This window comes from Acanthopagrus latus, chromosome 23, assembly GCF_904848185.1.
Source record: "Acanthopagrus latus isolate v.2019 chromosome 23, fAcaLat1.1, whole genome shotgun sequence".
In the NCBI taxonomy this organism is placed as follows: Eukaryota; Metazoa; Chordata; class Actinopteri; order Spariformes; family Sparidae; genus Acanthopagrus; species Acanthopagrus latus.
In genome coordinates, this window is record NC_051061.1 from 4,050,431 (window position 1) to 4,070,605 (window position 20,175).

Genomic DNA, 20,175 nt, shown 5'->3' on the forward strand with positions numbered 1-20,175 from the left:
GTCAATGTGACATGAAGGACCGCGAACCAATATCTCAGCTTGTTTGATCTTCAACAATGCATTCTATTTTATGTTTTATGTAATTATCTAGAGATATAAAATGCAGGTCACTGCTTCCCCTTCTCCAGTGTCTTAAACAGTACTTTTCAAACTTTTTGCACCAAAAAAATCTCCAAAATATGAACATTTGTCAACATGGTAAATCAGGCCGACCAAACATCTGACCTGCTGTAACGTCAGCATGTTGACATCATTATTGTGCGTTAGCATTTTTGCAAAAGAAAATATGAAGCTTCAAAAACACCACAGAACAAGGCCTTCTTTACCTTCTCAGGTCATATTTATTCCGTTAAGTGCTGAAAATAAATACAAAACATTTTTGGAACACATCTGGTTAAGTGACAAAGACCTGCTTCAGTCAAGTTTTGCTCATCAGAAAAAAGTTTCACTTTACTTTTCCAACTTTAGCTGCAGTTTGGAACTTGGTTTTTGTTTTTTTTCCCAAAAACTAAGGTAGAATGTGTGTAACATGTTCATTTATATTGATTTCAGGATCAAAGACATTTACCCATTTAAGAACAACCATCCATTTCAAACCAGAGAGTAAAACTGCAATTAATTCAATTGTGGAAGTGTGACCTTAAGGAACAGTTTATTCATGAGATGCTTTTAGTCAAGAGCCCTCTAGCGAGGAGACAGCTGCTCATTTGTGGCATGAACGAATATTTAAAATGGCAGGCATGAAATGATGGCACACAGTGTTATATGGATGACTTGTGAAAAAAAAAAAAATAATAAAAAAAGATTTGACAAGTAACATTGCCACAAAATGTTTCTGACATCCAATTAACCAGACTGAGAGCATTTCTTGTACCGATTCCAGTTCAGTTTAGCATTTAGAAGTTTGACACCGGATTAGCATCTACGAGCTATGGCAACCACGGACTATATTAGCAGCACATTCACACGCTACGTAAATAAACAGAAATCTGACGGAGGGTTAAACGTGCACTCCGATACTCTGCATGTGTTGATTGGCTGTGAACCTGAATGTTCGTGGGTTAATTACAATGGCCATAATGAATTAGCTCTGTAAGCATAGACACGGCTCTGTATGGGAGCAGTGTGTTGCGAGCATGTCCTGTAGAAGGCACTGACTCTCTTTCCGACACGATGAGTAATGGAGATTGTGCTGCGAAAGACATTCAACGCTAACAAATATCTTGTTCCACCACTAAGATTTAACATCAACATGAATTCATTACATTTCTGTAGAAACACATGTGGAGGAGAAATGCAGACGAGATGGAGGGGACAAAACCGGGGAGTCAGAATGTGACAGGAGTACAAAAAACTGAGGTGTGTACATTTAGACAAGACAGCAGCCATTGGAGAGATGAGCAGTAGTCTATTCACAACCACTCAGGACACAGAGTGACCTGATTGAGTGTGTGTGTGTGTATGTGATACATCATCACCTATGTTAGGAAAGGGTTAGCATTAAATGTTAGTATACAAGTAAGAAATGGATATTTTTGTGTCTGTAGCAATTTCAGTGTTTGACATTCAGCCCTATGTTTTTTTCTGAAAAGATCCGAAAAGGCAAATGGTGTGTATGTTCCTGCATGTGTGTGTGTGCATGTGTGTGTGTAACACGTTCAGTCATCCACTCCGATATTGCGGAACAGGTAGGACATGGACTCTCCGTTGTGGATGCGGCGGATGGCCTCCGACAGGATCATGCTGATGTCGACTGTTTTAATCTTTGGACACTGGAGCTTCTGGAGTTCGTGGGGGATCGTGTTGGTCACCACCACCTTGGGGGAGATAAAAAGAAGAAAGGGTGAGAGGGAAATCAGGTGGAGGTTAAGTTCGACACCGCAGGAAAGATTTCAAAATCCAACACACACCTCATCGATGGCCGACTCCTCTATGAACCTGGGGGCATCACTGGAGAGGATGCCGTGTGTGGCCATAATGAAGATCTTGTAGGCCCCTCTTTCCTTCAGCGTCTCGGCTGCTGCCACGAAACTGTCAACATCATCGATGATGTCATCCTAATGGGAGAAACGGAACTTATCAGTTCTCATCTTCAAGCCTTTAAAAGTCGCATGGCGCCCTCTAGTGAAGACATTTTGTCTGTTGTGACTTAGGCTTACATGGCCACTGGTCACATAGACATGTTTGTTGAGCTTCCATTGAAATCTCCTACTGGCATGATGAATGTTGTAGTCATTTCCACCATGTATTAAAACAGTACTCAGAAATTAAACTCTGTTTCAGTTGAACTGTTACATTTCCTTTGTTCTGCATGCTGATTATTTCTACATCACCTTGCCTTCACAGTCCTCCCTTATATAGCAGCAGCCACTGCTAAACTTAACTAAACTAGAACTACATAAACAAAACACGGTAAAAGAATGAGATATTCTCCTTGGCCTTTTCAGTGGGAACCAGACAGGATTTCCTCCTCCTTTTTCATAAAGTCAGCCCAGAGTCAAACTGCTGAGAGTCACTGTTCTGCCCTCTCTACAGCTGCAGAAACACCAGCTGCTTCTTCTCTGCTGATTAGATTTTTTCCCTTTCATTCTTAATTTGTTGTCTCTCATGTGAGCCATGTTCTTGCTCTGTAATTTACATGAATTAAAATGTGGTGAGGTATAACACTTGGACATCTAAAGAAAAAAAAAAAAAAAGTGTAATTACTGATTTTTTGTGCCCAAGTGCCAAATAAAGCAAAACAACAAAAACACAAAACAACAACAAAAAACAATTGACAGAAGAGTGAAACAGTAAGTAAATGTTGTTCTTTCCACTTCCTGTAAGGGTTATCCACACAGCAATGTCATGTGTAAAAAGTGACAATAATGTGTTCAACCCAGTTACACCACCACTCACCACTATGATGGCGATGCGTCCTCCTACATCCCCTACCACAGTGATGGGAGGCTTCTCTTTAGGGATCAACACTGGAAACAGAAACAAAAAGTCACACAGAGAAAAACAGTGAGAACTGTTGTATTTAGTTCCCATGAAGTCAAAACTGATGTTACAGTGTTTTTCCATCACAGGTAGGTATAATGCTCTATATCTCATTTTGGAGGCGTTTTAACATTTGTAGTTTCCTGGAAAACAATAAAAAAAATTTCGATGATTTATCCTAAACTCAAAAACCTTTTGAATTTTTATGATGCTGCCATTCACATATAAGAAAAAGGACGCGAACTGAGTGGTGTGTTCCTCACCAAAACACATAACTTTATTTGTTTGATTTGGGTTAAACTGGCTTGTATTTTATGGGAGGATTTATAGCTGTGTAAGTGTAAGTGTGTGTGTGTGTGAGTGTGTGTTTTACATGGTATCTCCATGCTGGGGTGAATAGCTCCGGTGGTCTTGACGGTGGGTGGGGAGTGTCGCCCGTCCACCTGGTCAGACTCTGCGTCCTGAGCTTCACCGTGGATCACAGCCAAACCCAGACGCAGCCGCTCAGCAAACGACTGAGCTCTGCACAGTCACACACACAGGAAAATTCATTTAGTACAATTGTGTAAAACAACTTCATCTGAATTTTTAAAGGGTTTATAGGATGTAGTACATCAAGTACACAAACAAGGGATATACATGAATATGAAGCATTGGTTATGTTTCCATAAAACAGTCACTGTATTATATATGAAAGCGTCAGGCTTTGGCTCCCCCTAGTGGTAGTATGGGCGCTAATATATACAGTAGATGCAATATTGGACCATGACTCCCCAAGGGAAGAAACAGTGGTCAGAGGGAGGAACACAGGTTCATGATCAACATGTTAGTTAACACAATAACTTAATGAGTTACAGCTCGGCACAGTTTCATAAATAGAGCGAGTGAAGAGAAACTACCTTTTGGCAGAGGATGGCGATTTGGCCACAATCACAGCATTTCTGTAGTCAGGGATCTGAGGGTTCATGGAAAATAAAGGGACAATTTAATTGCTAGATTTGCATACGACTGACCTGCATCCAAACAGTGATCATCTAAATATTGCTTAGCAACTGTAATGGGGCATGACAGGCCTATCAAGCTTTGGATTTCTCCGCATGTTGAGTTGGACTGAGGGGACACTTGCTTAAAAACAACAAACCTTTGGCTGTCAAGTGAACTAGTTTAGTACAATGGTAATCCGGCACCAAAACACATTATTGTTTGGTTACAGGTTACCTCAAATAAAAACAGCCCCTCTCTCAACTAACACGTCCACTGTGCAGTATTTGTCAGGGGTTGGGCTAACGTTAGCAGCTGTCTTGCTCTTTAATTAGATCTGGGAAGCAAACTTGTTATCCAACTTAGCTTTATGTTTGGCCAAGTTGACCTTGAAAGTGTTTCCCCCTTATATGATCTAAAATTAAGACATTAAACACACCGAAAATAACCTCCATCTGTAGAATCCAAGCTCACAAAATGTTATAACTTAATTAATTTATATTCAACACTATCATCCTGAGAGTGCTGTAGAGTTAAATTATAGCATAAGTATACAAATTCGGAGGTCCTATATACAAATCAAATGTTGTTACCTCTTCCTGTATGTACTGCAGCAGGAAGGGCGAGGCCCTCAGATTGTCCACAGGGATGTTGAAGAAGCCTTGAATCTCTTTCTGATGGAGGTCCATGGTGATCAGGTGGGTGAGCCCTGCACAAACGAGGTCAGGTTGACAGTGATGACATTTGCAATCACGGTAGTTACAACAATGTGTAAAAGGTGTGCCGTGAGGGACACACACTTCTTACCAGCTTTACACATCATAGAGGCGATAAGCTTTGAGACGATGGAGCCTCTCTTCCTCATTTTACACTGCTTGCTGTAGGGGAAGTAAGGGAGGACGCCTGTGATGCTTCTGGCACAGGATGTCCTGCACGCGTACACCAGGATCAGCATCTCCATTATGGTGGTGTTCACATCTCTGACACGGCCGAGAGATGGAGAGAACAGAGGGTGGGTGACAAAACTTCTAATGAGTGAGATGTTTCAGGGGAAACGTGTGTTGAAATGATCAATTATGTGTGTCTTCTTTCTCACTTGGACACTGTCTGGATCACAAACACATCTTTGCCTCTCACCGACTCCTGGATCTGCACCCGCGTTTCTATGGAAACAAACAGGGCATGATAAGCGGGAGGAGCAGCAAGAAAGTGTGCACACATAAACACGCATTTATGCACACACTCGTACCTCATACCAAAGCCTGCAGGGCCTGTCAGCTTCATTAGAGGGCTATCCGAGCCTTTTGTTTTCTCTCACACAAACCACCCCCCCGCTGTGAGGAAGGGTAGATACTAGCATTACAAAAATGTGCCTCCCACAGTGAAGAGATTAGAAACCAACATGCTTCCTGGGCAGAGCCAAATGTCCAGCAGAAACACACAGGAGATGGAATAGTTTGAGTGTAACAGTGAATACAAGTTTGGGAGCCAAGAAACTTTGAGCAACTCAATAATCACGGTGTTGTATCTTCATCTCCTCTACTGCTCCATAATCCAGTAATGACTAACGCAAGCTAATTAGAAAACCTGAGTAGTTTCTCAAAATGTTCCTGCCAGCAATAACATGTGTTTATTCTACTGAAGATTTTTATTTTTCTACATCTACCACCTGTAGTGAAAACAGCTTGAGATTTGAAATCTAGTGTGCTAAGGATTTGCTCTTCATTTTGTCTGACTTGCATCAGCTTTGTGTGATACAGCAGATACAAGCAGTAACAGTTTGAAAAGTCCTCCTGGTAACTGGTATTCTGCAGGCAAATACATTGTATAAACAGAGATACAGTAAGGAAGATCAAATCTACTAAACATAAACATGTATGAAAATTGTGGAAAAGATAACATCCAGTTGGTCATTTCTCTGATATCAGTATCATGCTTGGACATAAACCCATTTTATAATATTGCATTTCATATTGCATTTCATCCTAATAAACTCTGTTTCATGATAACCCAGCAAGAAAAGGTCACCAGTGATTATTACATTAATTATCAAATCATTACATGACAAGCGATATAAATGTGTTTCAAGTCTAACCAATTGCCTCTTACACTAGCAAAGAGTCACTGACCTGAACATACAGTAACTGGATAACAAACAGGCCAATGCTGATTTGATGGCAAAGCTTCCCTCACACTCCTAAGTCAGAACCATGCACAGGAATACAAAGTCTCCAGACATGTAACCAGCAGATCTGCAGTCAATATTGGTCAAGGCAGCCAGTGTTATAAACAGCAGACAACATTGTATACCATGCATCACACTTCAGTTCAAATAACTTACACTTTCCAGGAAACATACACAATGGATAAGCACTTCATCTCATGTGTCTTCATAGAGCTCATTTTTTTTGTTCCCACAAATTCTAATTAGTAGTGTGATGGATTCATTAAAACTTCCGCTTCAATATCTGAAGGCCTGCCACACAGTTATAAATGGTTACAGTGCTTCTACCCAAAGTGCTTTGCAAGATTTGTGCCACTCTCTCTCACACGCACACTGATGGCACATTGGGACGATCATTTAGGGGTCATAATCTTGCCGAGGGGTCAAACCACCAACCCTGTGATCAGAGGTCGACCTGCTCTACCTGCTCAGCATCCTCATGGTTTTATTTTTTAATAATTATTTTTATTTAATCTTTTTGATTGTACGTTTAATTACTAAAGCCTTTTGGTGTTCATACAGTGTAATACAGAAAGGGTCTAAATGATCCTTATTTGTTATCATGAAACAGTAACAAAAGGCTACCTCAGTTCCAAGAAGGAGAATTTTGTCTATTTTTGACACTTGCTCTACAGTCTTTGTTTTTCAAAAATAAATGGAAAGAAACCTCTCCTTGTGCTTTTTGTTTCCCTTTTTTAGAAACATGACTCCTAAACTAGGTTATGAAGCAACGTGTGACTTCTGAGTACTGGGAAGACTGCATAAATAGACACCATATAAGTGGTCTGGATTACAAAGGACTTTTAAAACTTTAAAGTCTCATCCCTTTTGGATGATTTTAAATGTTACATTTTTGGATCTTTTTAGAGATGTGGTTTGGTTCTGATGCTGTTTAGAGGTCCTTGTGTGTGTCTCATCTGTGTCCTTTTCCCCTGACCTCAACAGGACTACCTGATCAAAAAAGAAGGTTCCATATTTACAGTCATGCCCTGCCGGGCATCACCTTACCTCTGTTAGCCTCCTGGTACACCTGCACCTTGCCAAGTTCCACCCCTAACCGCCTGCAAGGGAGACAAAGAGTATTCTTTTTTTTCCAATAACAAGAGAACACATTTAAAGTCGTGAAGACACACATAATAACACATTATAAGTGCAGGCAGTCATTTATTGCCCTGTTGCTTCACTTAAGACTGACCTGCTCACTCTACAGTCTGTGCATTGTCTCCCTGTAAACTGTTAACATGCTGTGTTTTCCTCCCCGTCTCACACACACAGCGTGGAATGTGGCATCTGATAAAATGGATACTCTATTTGTTTTATAAACATGCACAGACTCAAATGTCCTTGTGGAGTCCAGGAGTGCATTTTGTGTGTGTCAAGTACGTCCTGCAGTTTCTGAGTATCTTCTTTAAAAATAAAAGCATGAAATATGGACAGTGTTGCAACTCATCATGCGACTAGGTATATTAAAGAGACTACAAATGCTATGTTCTGCAATTCATTTTCAATGTAATTTATATCTTTTTAGCTGCAGGGACAATATCCTAATTGCAAAGTTAGTGAACATCATGGGACTGTTTATGACAACAGTTCATCGCTCTGGGGTGAATACATAACTGTATTTCCCCACAGGGCAGAAGAATGGCTTTTGGCTCACTCATTGCTCAGTGGCATATTTTTCTTCATTTGGAGTTTCCAAATCTGCCCTCAGTCTCTGCTTGGACTGAGGATTAGGTGACAGTTTTACAAGTGGAAAAAATGTAATAGGAGAGAGGTCCACAGCTAATTTCTACGAGAGATGGTATTCTGTCTGAGTGGTTACATGTCATGAGTTATAACTCTGAATAATCTGCAAATTAATTAATAATTAAAGTTACTTGCTCTACTGAAGATCTGGAGCATTATGACTGCTACTGAAGGGGGATGGGGCTGCGTCTGCATTACCAAGATATGATAACAAGCTGCAGGAAAAACTATCGTATTGTATTTTGCTGCCTCATTGCTGCTTTCTCTGAAGCCCTGTCACGCTTTTTAGTACTAGTTTTGGTTTGCCATAGTGTAAACACTACACATGTTGACATATGCAGAACCAGAAATTCAAATGGACACGCCACACATTCAAACTTAGCTTGCAGGAAGCCAAGGTGAAACATGTTTTTTTCTTAAAAAATCCCTGTTCGAGTCAACAGTTTCAACAGCCTCTTCTTTTCATCCAAGACAAAAAGGTGACAAACATGTTCCTCAAACATGTGTGTGTGTTTTATATGTCATTGCTATCTTCATCATGCACTCACTCTGCAATCCTCTTGCCCAGCTCACGGCTGGAGGGGTGTGAGTTGGCCGTGAAGATGACCAGGCCGCCCTTGGTGTGGTTCATGTCTCTGGGATCTCGGCTGCAGCTCTCCCCACACTCAGGCAGTGGATCCCTGGGAACCCACGCTGCGCTGAGCCCTTCCTGCAGTGGAGGGACAGAAAGGATTACTTCCTTAAAAATTGCTGTGTCAACTCTCATAACTAAAGTAGAAGAGGAGCAGTGTATTTTTTTTTTTTTTTTAATGCAGACTCTGTCAGACAAATAAGTTATGAATAAGCACTAGATGTGGTGAAATGTTTGTTAAAACAACCTCGATCTGAAAGTCCAACCAGGAGAAAAGAGCATCACACATCAAAATGTGACCAAGTTTCAGACAAACTTCCCGCAAACAGCAAGGCGGAGTTCTCCTTTTCGGACTGAACGACAGCAGTATTATGACACACTGTTAAAGCCACATCTTATTTTTAATGGAGCATAAATCCAAAAACCATCATTATCTTTGAGGAGGCTTTGCTTTATTTTTAGTCAACCTTAATGGATAATAAACCTCTTTTAAATCCTGAAGAGGAGAGGAATGCTTTCCCCTTTTAAAGCTTATAAAAAGCTTCAACCACGGGGCCTAAAAGTTGGACAAATGTGCAGGATAGATCCCAATATTTGAGATCAATTTCACGAATCAATTTTTTTTTTCAAGAATTATAAATACTGTGTATTTCCATTCAAACCAAGTATACAAGTTATCATAATTTATTATTAGCTTTGATATAGTTTCCTTTTCAAAACATTTCCTCCCTTTGACCTAATTTACAAACTCCATGGCTGATTTGTCAATTCATTGCCTATGTTCGTGTGTGTGTGTGTGTGTGTGTGTGTGTGTGTGTGTGTGTGTATTTATGTATATTATATATATATATATATATATATATATATATATATATATATATTATATTATATTATATTATATTATATTATATTATATATATATATATATATATATATATATATATATATATATATATATATATATATATATATATATATATATATATATATATATATATATGTCTGTACATTTGTGAACAATAAAGCAGGGCAAATACAAAGGCTGGTCTGTGGCCAGATGCGATATGCAACCATGTGCAACCAGAATATGTGCGCGTTAAGATAAAAATAACACGTCGAGTAATTATATTATACTATATTATCTTGACATTGCGATTTTTTGGGGTGCAAGTGACGTTTTATGAGCTAACGCGTGCATTTGACAGGAGGCATATATCGTTCAACCCAACTATCAACACAGTCACGACATTAGCTTCCTCACGTTGCTATGCTAGCAGGACAACACAGGATTTTGCTTTTACGATGCTGTAAGTTATATTATTCGAGGGTGAATGAGTTTTCAAGTTAAACTGTGATCTTAGATTGTGGTCGGAATCAGTATTACAGACAACTGGACAAAGAAAGTATAATAAACGCCTGCTAATGTTAAATGTTTGGCTGTAACACCATGGGATAGCGTTAGCTAACGTTAACACAAGTACTAACGCGATAGCTCGCAAGAATTAATCTTGCCATGGCGTTACGTTAGATCCTGCGAAATGATTTTTCATGCATCAGAAAGCACGTCTTTCCTCGCAGCAAGCACAAAAGAGGATTGCGACTATCAACTTGAACAAAGCTGAATAAAACTGCTCACCAGCTTGTAGGTTATGTCCGGTTACAATCTGCAACCAACACTATTTGAATATATAAGCCTCCAGCCCTTTTTCAACCTGTTCCTCTCACTCGACTGCCTGCGATGTTCAGTTGTGATGGACGTACCAGCACGACCAATCACAGGCCACGGAAAAACGAAAGGGGCGCCGTCAAGATGCATTCACGTGCTCTTTGGGTTGCCACGAAAAAGCAAATCATTGTCGTATTCGTATCGTATTCATTTGAGTGGCACTTAATTTCAAAATACAAACGCTATTTATTCTAGTTTTGTGTGCGTGTAGTTGTTCCCCATCAGAATTCAGTCATCAAGTCAAATTCTAAATTACCAACAAAACCCACTGTTACACGGAGGTTTTCTAGTTTCCTTCATCCCGAAAGTATGTGAACTCATCCTCCTGATATTTCAAAAGTGAAAGGCACCATAAAGAAAGAAGTGCTGCACAACAAAATGTTTTTTTATTATTATTATGTTTGTTTGTTTTATGCTGTTGTTGTTTTAAGCTGATATCCTGACTGTGGAAATCTAACATTCCTGCAACTTGATGTAACTGCAGTCATAGATGCACATTTCTGTCACTGACTTATCCTGAAATGGCCTGAAGAAAAAAGACACACGTTTTTAGTCTTATTTGCTCATTCTCTCAGTGACTAATCACTTCAACAAGACAAATCACTGCCCTCCCTGGAAGTGTATGCTTCCTGACAAGCCACTTGAGGGCAGTGTGTTTTTCTAGATGCTTCACCCATGGTCCCTACTTCATTTCTTGTTGAAATAAAGGACATTGAAGTTTCAAATAAACATGTTCTTACATGAAACAAACAAACAAAAAAAGTCTCACTGCACGCTGAAATAGAATAGCTATTAAAATCCCTTGTCAAGTAGATACCAGCATGCAGTCCGGATGAGTCACTGCACAAGGAGATGCTTTTGGTTGGAAATGGAAAGAGATTGTGAAGCTAAATCTTATAAAGCAATTAGAATGTTAAATTCAAACGTTTATTTCATTAAAATGGTTTTCTTATTCCATCTGCATCTGGGGAGTTAGCAACCACACACAGAGAGATTAGACAGACAAGTAGAAAGAGAATGAGAACAGGACTCTTTTACTGTAACAGGTGTGGTAAGTTGTTCATAACTCAACAGTGTCTTCCCTTGGACGTATACAGATTCCTTTATCAAACCAGCTGTTCCTGCCGAAGCAGTTCAGAAGAAACATACTCAGGCTGAGAGGGTGGTGGGGTGGTGCAGGTAAACTAGCATTTGTGTATCGAGCATTAGAGTTAACACAGCTCCAGGATAGCGAGCTGCTTTTGCATTAACAGAGACGGATTTATAAATACTCTCTCACTACCATATGGGCTACTCTTCAGTGTTCTTACATAACTCACTGGATATGTGGAGGAGGCAGAGAGCAGCATCCAAGCACTGCACACTGCCCACACACAAGCACGCACACACACACACACACGCACACACACACATTCTCGCACACACACACGCGCACACACAATAGAGAGGAGAGTGGAGTTTAAAAATCTGGAGGAGGTTGGACAGAGAAAGAAGACAAGTGAGATGTTGCAGTTAGAAGTCGGGGTCAGTCTCACTGATGTGTGCTCTTCTTTCTCTCTAACTGTCCGTTATGACCACAGCACACGTACATTTACTCCAGGGTATATGCCGAGGTTGAATTTTTGAAAATGCATTCAATGATCTAAACATACTCAGTGTGTGTGAAACTTTTTAACAAGTTCGACATTGTGGAACAGCACTTAATTGCTCTCTCGGTGAGCGTTAGATGAAAAGGTTGATACCAGTCTCGTGTTTGTGGCTCCAGTAAAAATGTAGCCACAGCCACCAGTCAATTAGCTCAGCTTAACATAACCACTGAAAACAGACGGAAACAGCAAGCTCGGCTCTGTACAAAGTTAATAAAAATCTGTCAACTAGTTAAGTTGAGTGAAGCTAACCAGCTGCTGGCGGTAGCTTTTTTTAATTGCTTCAAATTGAACTCAAAATAGGGAATGAGCATATTCCAAGAAATTACAGAAAACGTTTTTAATATGGAGCGATGTGAAATCTAACAAGTGAAATTGCAGTATTGTTATCAAAGGTGTGGCCTTTAACTATTGTATTTGACACTCTGTATGATTGCTCTTGGCCTCACCTGCACCTTGTGTTCTGCTCTACTGTAATTAGCAAATGCCAGGACACAAAATGCAGATGATGATCATGGTAAACATGAAACCTACTCAGCGTTGGCATGTTGGTATTGTTACTGTGAACATCCTCAGCATTGTCGTAGACTCTTGTTATTGGTTTGGTGTTCTCCTATTATTTGCTAAAATGAATGGTTTGGATAGCAGTATTACACAGTAATGCTTTAGGAGGCCATTGAGATATTGGGTGTGGGGGTGGGGTGGTGCAGTCTGTTCTTTCAGGGGAACCATCATTTTTTTCTAGCTGCACCCCTGCTCAGGATAGTGTGCACAAACTGCAATGTATTACATGCAAGGCCTTAACTGTGGAGTCACCAAATCTGTCACATTTCACTAGAACTGGTAGTAATAATAACAGGAATGTTTTTTTACCTGTAATTATGATAACTTGTCTTTTTTTCTCTCTCTTTTTTTAAAAAAATGTATGTCATTTGCTAATGATTATTTTGGGCCGTAGTATTCGATTGCCTGTCAAAGAATGGCAATTTATCTTATATATTTATAATATCAGTAAGGCTCAGCCCACTCAAATGGCGGCCTGCGGGCCACATGTGGCCCAAGAGCAACCCCTAAGTGGCCCAGGTCGTGGTCCTGCCAAAAAAGGAGAGAAAAAAAAGTAGTACTGTAGTAGGCGAGCATATGATATGACATCTAAAAACATATCTGTCTCATTTTGAGCGTATGTATCCCCCCAATAATACATATAGTAATTACGGCCTTGAAAACATGTTACTCTGCATATCACCTGGGCTGGGGATGGGAGGGGGGTACCGAGTGTGTCACTAGCTGGTGGAAGCTATGACGCCAGTGTAGCTAAAATAGCCTAATAACAATACATGGAGCTAAGAAAGAAGAAGAGAGACGGGCACTTTGTCTGTGCCTTCGCTGGCAGCTGAAATAAATCTCTGCAGCCTCTCTGTAGAGCAAAGCGAGAGGGCCACAGGAACAGAGCCAGGGAGAGATGAAAAGGGAGGCGGGAGAGCACCGCGCTCCTGGTCCGCCCCCAAGTTGCAGCACGAGCCATTTAGCGGTACGAGCTGGGCCAGCTGTAGAGCGCGCGGGCGCGTGTACGTGCCCCCCCTCTTCACTGCCCCTGCCCCCACGCGGAGAAAATCATTACCAAATACAGAGCCCGAGCGCCGCACGCGGAGCGATGGCTGCAGCAGCAGCAGCAGCAGCAGCAGCCTTGGATTGTGTTTACGACGCAGAGCACGAGAGCGGCACCAACGCTGGAGGAACGGACGCCGCGCGCACCCGATTTTTAAACGCACAATCATTTACGCGCACTGTCTACGAGTGAGCCCGCGAGGCCAGTCGCTACATCAGTCCGCCCTGACGTCTCCTTGCTCCGCCGCTGTTTTTCCGTCCGTGTCGGTCGTTGTTGTGGAGCGCGGCTGCAGGGACCGCGGGCCGCCTCCGGCCGTGGATGAGGGGCGCGAGGAGCGAACCGTGAAAACAGGGGGACCGTTCATCTCCACCGTCACAACATAACGCACGCGACGCTGTTACTGGAATCTGGAGCGGCCCAGCAGCACCCCGGTCCCGTCCCCCATCCAGCGGTGCTGCACTTAACAGGGGGAACCCGAGAGCATCCCTCCATCCCTCCCTCCCAGTCGCTCCCTCCCTCTCTTCCTCTCTCTTTCTGCCTCCCTCACCCCATCATATGCCAGAGCTCTAAGGGGGGGTCTCATCTTGTCAGGGACCAGGGGGGAGGAGGAGGAGGGGAGGCTGTTCGTGGCCGCGGTAGACGCACCCTCCGCGTCGGTGAGGCTGGGCTGAAGCGCCGCTGCGCCGGAGGATGCTGCGGGAGTAGAGCGGCTCAGAGCGGAAGATGGGGAAGGACCAGGAACTGCTGCAGGCGGTGAAGACCGAGGACCTGCTCACCGTGCAGAAGCTGCTGCAAAGGCCCCGGCCGGGGAAAGCAAGTAAGACCCTGTCCTCAAACACTATCACTGCTGTCTTTTCTCTTTGAAAACCGAATCGCTGAAGGTTGTGTGAGGCCAATAGTTGAAAGGCTTCCTCTCGCATACCGTTGCTGCCCGTTTGCTACTACTAGGCCTAACTGATGATGATGATGATGATGATGATGATGTCTGTGTGTGTGCATGTATGTGAGTGTGTGAGAGAGAGTAAAGGGGAGGGGAGGGGTTGGATGCATCTGGGTGTATCAGAGAAGATTAGTGGTGTGATTGGAGACTGACAGCCCATCTTGAGACCCCTGCCTGAGTGCACTGCAGCAGAGAGAGGGGGGGGGGGAATAGGGGGAGGGAGAGGGTGGGAGAGAGAGTTGTGCTCTTTGATGAGGGATCTGTGTGAACCTGTCTCACAAGTGAGGGATGATGGCACTGGCCTTGTGATGTGCTGAGGTTCACCTTCATGGGCAAACACATGCAGAGGACTCAGGTGCACGGGTGGGTGAGCCTCAAACGAGGGTCCGAAGCCGACTCCTGTGCGCCTCTAATTGTTTGTTTTCTGCGGGCGATGTAACTCTACAACACCCAACAACGTTACGCTTCCACAGCCCACTCTAATGTGTGGGCAATACAGAGTGAAGCCAGAGAGAGAGAGATAGCCGCAGATGGATCATTCTGTAGAGGCTGCTCGCTGCCGCACGGATACTTCCACTTGATAGATAACTGGCCGATACAGACAGTTATCTACAGATGGGGATGGATACTACAGGGGAAGTACGAAGTACGGTTTCCGCTGATAGGATTTCAAATATCTAAGCTCAGACACAGAAAGATCATCCCTTTGTAGGAGATCTCTCGAGCATCATGTGATTGGATCTCCTCACTGTCCAACTGCTAAAACTGTTCCAGTCAGGCAGGTTTGCAGCATCTGACCCTGGTGCTGCGCTGGAAAGGCTCCAAGCAGCCGGTGGGCCAAACTTGAATAGAATGAGCCAGTGTTGATGACAAATAATTGGTCTTATGTTATAACTTCCTTGCGCACGATGACTTTATGGTTTCAGTTTTCATTAAGGAGCAAAATTTGGAGCAATATTCTTATTGTATGTATGAACAAAGAAAAGCTGTAAAAGTCTTCTCTTTGGGGTGGCTCCTTCTAAAGACACTGCACTCCCACACCCACACACACACACCCACCCACACACACACACACACACACACACACACACACACACACACACACACACACACACACACACACACACACACACACACACACAGGTGCCTTCAATTATTCTGGCTAATCAGACCTGTGTGACACCTGTTATGGGCCCCTAATTGAATCTTTCATGTAGCCATAAAACACTCAGTGTGAGTTCAGCACCGGTGTCCTGGTCCAGCCGAAACACCTCATTTCCTCAAACCTTCACCTGTGATTTTTTTTATATTTCGGGAACAGGATTTAAGACTGGAACTGGCAGTGGAGAACAACGCAGAAGGAGAATGGATGAAATGTTTCAGATCTGTAGGAGGAAAATTGAACCAAAAGTAAAAATTCAGTCATCATCTATCTACTCTAACCACAAGCCGATGGAAGGTCAGACAACATTTTGGTAGTCCACGAAACATTTCTGACGCTTCACAGCAAAACAGCATTGCGCCAACAACTGAAGCAGATTAATGAAGGACATTAAAAAAGAAACAGATGTCTCGTCCAGAGTAATCCACTTCTCCAGAAGCCAGAGATCGCAAATTGTTATTGACACCCTTTAATGCACAGTGGAGCTTGTTCGTCCACTACAGAAATGGTGCATGCTAATGCTTTTAGATAAAAAGCAAAAGATCGCTTCAATAGAATGCAAATATCGCATTTTCAAATGAATTTGGGACTTCTGGGGTTCTGGAGACCGCATGGATGTATGGAGTTGTTTTATGTTTTCTTTTAGTTGTTTTTTCATGTTTTAAAACAAGTCCCCATCTACTTCACTTGTCTGCTACAAAGCTGTTTTACTGTGATTCTCCAGATATATTCTGTGGTTGGGACAGGAGTAGATAATGTCTGAAATTTCATTTTTTGGGCAAATTTATCCCTTAATCTGACATAATGTATACTGAAAACATCACTCTGTTGTGGACTCGTGTGTACTTAAGCTTACCATTGCTGTGCCACAGATGGCAAAGCTCACTGTGCAGGTCTGAGTGAAGTGCAGCACACGGCCTCAGACCGGCTTGTAGGAGTCAGTGGGGTGCACTGCATGCCGGCAGGCTACAGCGGAGCCGAGCACATACAGGAAACCCCTCGGATTAAAGAGAGTCTGCAGTCTGTCTGGTGAGAAATGCAGACATCCCCTGACTTTAAAAAAAAAGAGACGGTAGGGTCCAGCATATTCAGGTAGTGCCCGAAATAGTGTGTTGAACTCAGCTGAGTACATCATGTACACATCACAAACTAACCTTTAGGTTACAGTGAAGTGCACTCCAGCTGGAAGCCCCTCTCAGACTCTGTTCAGTGCATCACATTGAGAGGGCAGGTAAACCCTCCAACATGTTTTTATCAGGCAGCGACCATGAGCTTTCAGCACAGTTGTGCACCAAATGAAAGCCGGTCCTCGGTGGGCAGCAGTGCATACACATGGCAACTGTAGCAGAATATTCTGCAGGTGAAAGAGGCACTAGCCCAACCACACTTGCTGCTTATCAGCACAAAGAAGGTGCCCTGTGTTTATTCCAAGATCTACACGTTGTAATTGTTGTACCATATACGTTGCTGCTGCTGCAATGAGTTCATCCCTGAAGGAATCATTAATGTGTTGAATTCATGTAGAAACAGTCTAGTCCAAACAAAAGCTTTGGGCAAGGTTGAAGAGCTGTAAACACTCTGGGACACAAATGCACATGATGCAGTAGGATGCATCAGGGTTCAGACCGCAGCTTACATGCACAGTTACATGTTTGAGATGTTCAATTCATTTGATGGCAAAATTTTGAGAGCAGTGGTGGAAAGTAACAAACAAACTTTTTAGTAGCTGTTCTTTTACTTAAGTGGGATTTTAAATGTAGGGCTACTTGAAAATTGACCCGAATACTTCTTTCTTCAATGCAAAAGGCATGGACAAAATAACAGGAACACCTTACCTTCTGATGTAATTTCATGTTTTGTGCAACAACTACAGCTTCCAAAAGTAGCAATGCAGGCAAACCAAACCATAAAAAATATTTAGGCATGCTTCTGCTTGCATATTTTCTGGAGGAATGTCTTTAAAAATTACAATTAATGGGCTGTGAATTGAAAAATAAAATGCTCCTACTGAAAAATGAATATGATTAAATGGGCCATAATTGCTCCAGCTTGTGTTTTTCTCGTTTAACGCTCAGGCTTCACTAGGTAGCACACATAGGAACATGTGCTGTTTTCTAAACTTTAGTTAAAAGTTAGTTACCTCATTAGCACTTACGATTTATCTGTTATGCTGTTTTCTTCATGTATTTGTTTATAAATCTTTACAGCTGCTTAATAAATGGTTTCTAAAAGATTTCATTGTTTAGTAACACTAAAGTAACTATTGAATTATGTTACAACTATGATTGTAACATTTGTTAATGATGTTTTTTTATGAAGTGCCACCATAGTATTAATGGCAGGGTGACTGTGTTCCATTGTCATGTATTCCTGTTGCTTTGCCTCCTTCCTGTGTACTCGTATTTAACTGAGCAGCACGCAGGCAGACACGCTGGACAATCAGTCATTCTCCTGGCACCTAATGACACAGGCCGCCCTCACTCCTCAATAAAGCCTTAATCATTTGTCATCATCGTTAGATCACTGGCCGACTAAAACGTTTTATGGTTCCATCTTGAGGTTTGCCCTTCTGTGACTTACATCTCTGCCTTCTATCCGGCCTAACGAAGGGTCTTTATGTAAAAGCATCATCACAGCCCGTCCCTGCTCGGCTCTGTTGTGGCATCTCTCTCTCTCTCTCTCTCTCTCTCTCTCTCTCTCTCTCTCTCTCTCTCCCTCTCTCTCTCTCTCTCTCTCTCTCTCTCTCTCTCTCTCTTTCAAAGCCTGTCAGCCTGCTGCAAAGCCCTGCCTCTCCAGCATCGCAGTGAATTGTATCATCTGTATAATTGACAGCTAACCCCACCACAGAAACTGCTTCGTGCCAGACAATCTGTTTAATATGCTCTGAGAAATTTCATTTGCGGACGTGAAAAGCAAAACAGAGCTCTGTTCCTAAAAAGCCAAGTGTTTTTTTTGGGGGGGGATAGGCTTGCCGAGCGTCTGCAGGACATTGATATTGCACAAAGCGGACTGAAGGCCGTTCATCTGCACTAAAGACACAAACAGGGCAGATAGAAGCAGCCAGGCAGTAATGACAGAGTGGAGCTGAGAGTCCCAGACAAACAGCGGGGAGGTGTAACGCTAGGCTGACGTTCACACAGACCTGTTTGTCATCTAGCATTAAACACAAAGCTCACAGGACAGCTGTGTATGTGTGTGTGTGCACAGTAAGGAGAGAAACGTGTGAGTGGTTTGTGGCAGTAATGGGTGGATGTGCGGTTGAATTGTGTGGGCAAAGAGGTGCATATGTACGTGAAGAAGATGGTAAGATGTGGTCGTGTGTGTGTGTGTGTGTGTATGCGCGTGTGTGTGAGAGAGAGACGGATCTGGCAAAGGTTCTGCCCTGCTGCAACTCATTTACTCCTCTTCAGGCCAGACATACAGTCTGCACATATTCACCTGCAGCACAGACACACACACACACACACACACACACACACACACACACACACACACGCACACACATCTGGCACCATCTGGCGGGTCATCATCAGTTTGCTGTCAATGTCCCTTCTGCACGTGGCAGTAGACGGGGTCATGAGTGTGTGTGAACATCGAGCAGACCTTGAGTGTGACCTGAGGTCTGTGTTTGCTAATGGGCTGCTTCAGTGTTTGTGTGTCAAAGCGGGTGGTGTAATCTATATTGATGGCTGTTTATTGTGGGACATTAAAGGCCGTGTGTGCCTGTATTGTCCGTGCGCGTGTTGCACCGGTGAAATGATTAGGATCGAACCTCTGGTACAGTAACACCACCCCTCTGTTTCCTGCCACGAGAGACTGACACATGCTTCCACCGCCACACAACACTATCTGCCTCCTTCCTTTTCTCCCTTTGAAGCCGGGAGAGATGCTAACGCTCACAGACCAGCGGAGATACCAACCCCCCCCCCCCACACACACACACACACACCACCAACACCACATCTTTTCTGTGTTGATGTGCGCGGTTGGCAGAGGAGTAGAGCAGATGATTGCATCCACGCCAGTGCACATTGACAAAGGAGCAGCCCGGCTGAGAGGAAGCTTCACACACTGTCAGCCGCACAGTCTTCATATTGGTTAACTGTGCTCTGTCTGCAACTCCATGCTCCTGTGAGAGTGTGAAGAGGCTTATTTTTGCATTTATTTTTTAGCCAGTGGCTTATATTACATAGTGCACACTCTTGGATTATAAACTCAGTGGTGCTTTAAGTGCTGGAATGTAACATAAAACAATATGATAGCACTGCAAATGTTCAATGCTTTAAACATAATTAAAGGATTTCATGTTTATTTGTACAGTCAGGAACAAAATAGATAAAAACATGTAAAGAGGTGTTTAAAACGAGCTTCTCTTACACACTTAATATAAAAGGGTACCCCCAACAGCCAATGGGTGAAGGAGGATTCAGATCCTTTAATACTGCATTTTTATCAAAGGAAAGGTTCACGCAAAAATGAAAATTCAGTAATTATTTACTCACCCCTAGCTTGTGCACCCACTTCAGAT

The 20,175-nt window shown here is 42.7% G+C and overlaps 2 protein-coding genes across 7 annotated transcripts in view; one reads left to right on the plus strand and one right to left on the minus strand.

Moving 5' to 3' along the window:
* Positions 1-316: 316 nt before the first annotated feature.
* LOC119014476 (phosphoribosyl pyrophosphate synthase-associated protein 2) lies at positions 317-10,341 on the minus strand. The gene is made up of 11 exons (XM_037089699.1): positions 10,201-10,341; positions 8,482-8,642; positions 7,196-7,248; positions 5,060-5,126; positions 4,771-4,943; positions 4,557-4,672; positions 3,882-3,937; positions 3,356-3,504; positions 2,899-2,969; positions 1,911-2,057; positions 317-1,817 (listed from the first exon to the last, which is right to left on the minus strand). Exons 2-11 carry the CDS (start codon positions 8,562-8,564, stop codon positions 1,659-1,661), a joined length of 1,074 nt encoding a protein of 357 aa, XP_036945594.1. The 5' UTR covers positions 8,565-8,642; positions 10,201-10,341; the 3' UTR covers positions 317-1,658.
* A 3,130-nt stretch (positions 10,342-13,471) lies between these two features.
* caskin1 (CASK interacting protein 1) overlaps positions 13,472-20,175 on the plus strand; it is a 102,760-nt gene continuing 96,056 nt past the window's right edge. For 5 of the 6 annotated variants that reach the window (XM_037089167.1, XM_037089169.1, XM_037089168.1 and 2 more), the window contains exon 1: positions 13,473-14,362. In XM_037089167.1, coding sequence (XP_036945062.1) covers positions 14,269-14,362 — 94 coding nt within the window. In that variant the 5' untranslated portion in view covers positions 13,473-14,268. Of the gene's footprint in view, positions 14,363-20,175 lie in introns of all 6 variants that reach the window. The other variant, XM_037089166.1, reaches the window with a different exon arrangement.

Coding starts and splice junctions, on each gene's coding strand:
- LOC119014476 (XM_037089699.1), bottom strand. CDS start 8,564: ATGAACCACACCAAGGGCGGCCTGGTCATCTTCACGGCCAACTCACAC. Junction 7,249..8,481: donor CTGGGCAAGAGGATTGCAGA/GTGAGTGCATGA, acceptor TCTCCCTTGCAG/GCGGTTAGGGGTGGAACTTG. Junction 4,944..5,059: donor GTGATCCAGACAGTGTCCAA/GTGAGAAAGAAG, acceptor CGGCCGTGTCAG/AGATGTGAACACCACCATAA.